The 4,368-nt window shown below is 46.0% G+C and overlaps 1 protein-coding gene across 1 annotated transcript; it reads left to right on the top strand.

Moving 5' to 3' along the window:
• Positions 1-294: 294 nt before the first annotated feature.
• mphosph6 (M-phase phosphoprotein 6) lies at positions 295-3,597 on the top strand. The gene is made up of 5 exons (XM_086302285.1): positions 295-748; positions 1,483-1,595; positions 2,432-2,522; positions 2,953-3,053; positions 3,178-3,597. Exons 1-5 carry the CDS (start codon positions 701-703, stop codon positions 3,299-3,301), a joined length of 477 nt encoding a protein of 158 aa, XP_086158411.1. The 5' UTR covers positions 295-700; the 3' UTR covers positions 3,302-3,597.
• The last annotated feature ends 771 nt before the right edge of the window (positions 3,598-4,368 follow it).

The following is a 4,368-nucleotide window of genomic DNA, read 5'->3' as shown; positions in this document are numbered from 1 at the left end:
CAAGTTATAAACATTTACCCAACATGTCTGTGTTGGACATAAACAACGTAAACTCAAAGGAGTCACACATCGCCGGTTGTATTTCAGACCTCAGTGGGTTCATCCAACAAATCATGAAAAATGAGGTTTACATGTTTGTTCATGACGGTGCAGATTTCTGACATTTTGTGTAATTTAAGCTGCAACAATGTGACTGTTTTCTAACAAAAACAGTGAAACTTAAGTTAGACTTGTGTTTGTAAATGAAGCGCCCCATGTTGTGTAGCTTACTGGAGTTTATACTTATTGGGCTACATATTTATTTATCATACAGGCTATACAGTACATAGCATCAAAACTCACATGTTTTATGTAACTAAAGTGTGTAATCATGTGGGCTACAGACAATAATTAAGTTATCGACTATATTTATATGAAAAACGTGCATACTTACTGCATTTGAATCATGTAACCACATGTAACCACCTGCATGAGTGTTTGGGGGGAAAAGGCTTTGATTTTGCCACCCCATTTGATTTCTTTGCCACCCTAAGAAAATTTCTCTAGATCCGCCCCTGGGCTGCACATCAGAGCTCGATTAGCAGGGCTGGAGAAGCAGCTCGGCGCTCGGTTCTTTCTGCCTCTGTTTAGCGTGGCGTTAGCTCGGTGTGCAGCACCGAGGGTCCTCCGGTTCGGTTAGCCGCATTCTCTTGGATTAAAGATGGCGAGTGAGTCGGTGAAGCTGTCCAAAAACCTGCTGCGGATGAAGGTGAGTGAAGCTGCGCGTGCTAACGGACACGCGAGAGCAGCTAGCAGCCGATAGCTAGCAGAACGTTAGCTTTGTAATGCGCCGGCGCATAACTCCACTCAGAAATCTGATGATTTAAGGTTTTCTGCTTCACATGAAGTTTTAAATCTCACACAGAAGCTAAATTTTATTACCTGATGTCAAGTGTGACCTGGAGAGTAAATCGGCGTTCAGCAGAGTTAATAACAGGCTGTAAATGTAATTTATTAATAAATAATGTGTGTATGAGTATGAGACACTAAAGATAAGCTCTGACTTTAAAATGATCTGTCACGTGATGCGAATCTGAACCGGTGTGGATGCTCAGGTATTTGTTTTACGTCACTAATAATGGGAACAACGGCTGAAATTCATGCTTTAAAAACTGTATCAGAACCGGATATGACATCCAGGGGGCGGTTACAACCTACAGGGTGCTGGTTTGTTTCCTGGGGAGGCTGAACCAACGTGGAGAAGATGTTTCTGGGGCCTGATGCCTTGACCAATCAGAATGAAACCCTCTCAGCTGATTTTCACCTTTACTTTAAAAATCTGGTCTGCAGATGTGGAAGATTTCACACTGAGAAAAACAGCTGTGGTTCTCTGCAGGGAGACCTCAGCCAATCACAGCTGAGTGCAGTAAATCATTCATGAGCGCAGGTGTGGTTAAAACCTCACAGAAACGTCAGCTGAAGGTGACGTGTGTGTGTCCACAGTTCATGCAGAGACGTCTGGATGCAGAGACGAAGAAGCAGCTGGAGGAGGACGAGCGGAGGATCATCAGTGATGAGCACTGGTACCTGGACCTACCCGAGCTCAAGGCTAAAGAGTACGTATGAGCGTCATTCAGGCTCCGCCCACTTTAGTTCAAGCAAAATGTATAATTCAATTAAATTTTATTTATATAGCGCCAAATTACAACAACAGTCGCCTCAAGGTGCGTTATATTGTACAGTAGATCCTACAATAATACATACGAGCCTATGTGCAAGCACTTTGGCGACAGTGGGAAGGAAAAACTTCCTTTTAACAGGAAGAAACCTCCAGTAGAACCAGGCTCAGGGAGGGGCGGGGCCATCTGCTGTGATTGGTTGGGGTGAGAGAAGGAAGACAGGATAAAGACATGCTGTGGAAGAGAGACCGAGATTAATAACAGATATGATTCAATGCAGAGAGGTCTATTAATACATAGTGAGTGAGAAAGGTGACTGGAAAGGAAAAACTCAATGCATCATGGGAATCCCCGGCAGCCTACGTCTATTGCAGCATAACTAAGGGAGGATTCAGGGTCACCTGGTCCAGCCCTAACTATATGCTTTAGCAAAAAGGAAAGTTTGAAGCCTAATCTTGAAAGTAGAGATAGTGTCTGTCTCCTGAATCCAAACTGGAAGCTGGTTCCACAGAAGAGGGGCCTGAAAACTGAAGGCTCTGCCTCCCATTCTACTTTTAAATACTCTAGGAGTATAACAGCCTCGCCGCACCGTCGTTAAAGGACTTTCTTCATGCAGCTGCTTAATGTGCAGTTTTCTGAATGGAGTCTAGTTTGAAGTCTGAACACAGTGAAGTGTGATTTAAGTACTTAGGGGTCAGAGGTCATGTGATCATGGAGGCGGATGATGTTATTCTGGAGGTGTTCTTAATACTGTGGCGTCTCTGCTCCTGCAGGAACCTGATCATCGAGGAGAGGAGTTTCGTTCCCTGCGAGGATCTGAAGTATGGCCGACTCTCCTTCAGAGGCTTCAATCCTGAAGTCGAGGTGTGTGTCATTTCACGCCCACTTCCTGTTTTTATTTTGACCCCTGACCTCGCGGAGTGTCAGATTACCTGACTGCTGTGTTTGGGAGGACACAGAGCTAAGAAACATTAGTTTGTTCTTCGTTTTTTTAACAATAATCAGCCTCGATTTAAACCAGCAGGGACTGTCTGACTTAAGGTTACCATGGAAACGACCAGCTGTTTTATTCATGTTTAAATATTGCTGTAAGATCTCAGCTGTACAACTGCAGCAGAAGCATCCCAGTACGACCCTGCCTCTGTCACCTGGAGGCTTCAGGTGTGTCCTACCCCCTGACTCCTCACCCTGGGTCCTTTGTCCTACCCCCTGACTCCTGACCCCAGGACGACGAGTCTCTCTGAGTGTTTGCTCTGCAGCATTTAAACTGGAACCGTCCTGTGTGTCCCTGCAGAAGCTGATGGCTCTGATGAACCCCAGAGAGGAAGAGGAGGAGGAAGAGGAGGACCTGAGCCGGATGCAAACAGACGTCACAGATGAAGAAATGGCTCTGAGGTACGAACTGTTTCCCTCTGATGCTGAAGCGCTGCGTGTTCCTACTGTAGCTCATTACAGACACACACACACACACACACACAGTGCGTGAGGCGAGGCTCTCATCTGCTGTTTTTCTCGGCAGGTACGAGAGTTTAGTTGGAAGCATGAAGAAGAAGTTTGCAACGAAGCGAGAGCGAGTGGCGCAGGAGGCGGACGAGGAGAACCACGAGGCGGCGAAGAGAGCATTCGTGAAGCCTCAGGACTGAAGACGCTCGCGCTCCAGATGTTTTTAGACGTGAGGCTGGCGTGGAGCAGCAGCTGTGTGGATGTTATACATCCTGCTTTTATTCCACGAGGAGGACACGAGCAGCCTCAGAGCTCCTGAGAGCTGCATGTTTATTCCCTGTTTGTTTTTTAACTCTGTATGTGACTCACCTGAGGGGTGTTTAAAGCCACGCCTCCTCCACTTGTTTGCTCGTCATGAGGAGGTGAAGGTTAGTTCAGACCTCTGAAGAAGTAAAACACAGACTGTAAATAAAAGATGGAGGATGTGTTTATTTCAGAGTGTCTCGTTTAAGCTCGAGTGTTGAAGCTCCGCCGCCTGACAGTTGGTGTGTTTAAAAACGGGTCGAACATGGCGGCGGTCAATGAACGTACAACGGTCTGGGCCGGGTTGCCAGCAGAGCGTGACATACGGCATTCGCCACGGGAGACGGATCCTCGGCTGACTGCCGTGACATCCGGGCCAGAACACCGCGTAGATGTCTCCTCCGCCCGAGCCATGGAGGAGAAGGTGGCAAGAAGCTCGTCTCCGCGGCGAGTGGCGGCCCCCTCGTTCCCAAAGGTGACTGAGAGGAAACCAGTTAGAGATGACGGCTTAGAAACGTAAAGTGTTAACAAATATAAATGTAAATATATGGAAATAATTAGAAAACTTCAAACTGAAAATAATTTCAGAGTCACACATGAAGTTTGGATAAATTAAAATTTCAAAATAAAAGTAAAATTGTACCTTTGAGTTATTGATGTTTTAACTTTCAGTTATTTATTTCAGAATAAATTCAACCCTGATCAAAAAGCTCAGGATAATGTGTAATTCAGATATTTCCACTTAAACGAACATCTTTAATAAGAATACGAGCCTGTTTGTAATCGGATGGCAGCAACACGACAGCTCCATGTTCCCACTGTGCAGCCTGTCCTCTTAACTACAGTCTGTTCGAGGTGGTGTCCTGCAGGTCTTAGACATGTCCCTGATCCAGCACAGCTGATTTAAACGGCCTCATCAGCATGTGTTGAAGTTCTGCAGAGGCCTGGTAATTAGAGCAGGGCG

This window comes from Aulonocara sp. 'chitande type north' Nkhata Bay, linkage group LG7 (assembly GCF_057382095.1).
Source record: "Aulonocara sp. 'chitande type north' Nkhata Bay isolate Kocher_YH1m ecotype deep benthic linkage group LG7, A_spYH_male_GT1.1, whole genome shotgun sequence".
NCBI classification, from domain to species: domain Eukaryota; kingdom Metazoa; phylum Chordata; class Actinopteri; order Cichliformes; family Cichlidae; genus Aulonocara; species Aulonocara sp. 'chitande type north' Nkhata Bay.
This window is presented reverse-complemented; position numbering and strand designations above follow the sequence as displayed.

Excerpts from the sequence above, each read along its gene's own strand:
- mphosph6 (XM_086302285.1), top strand. The coding sequence starts at position 701 with ATGGCGAGTGAGTCGGTGAAGCTGTCCAAAAACCTGCTGCGGATGAAG. Across the intron at positions 1,596-2,431 it reads CCCGAGCTCAAGGCTAAAGA|GAACCTGATCATCGAGGAGA; the intron begins GTACGTATGAGC and ends CTGCTCCTGCAG. Across the intron at positions 3,054-3,177 it reads GATGAAGAAATGGCTCTGAG|GTACGAGAGTTTAGTTGGAA; the intron begins GTACGAACTGTT and ends TTTTCTCGGCAG.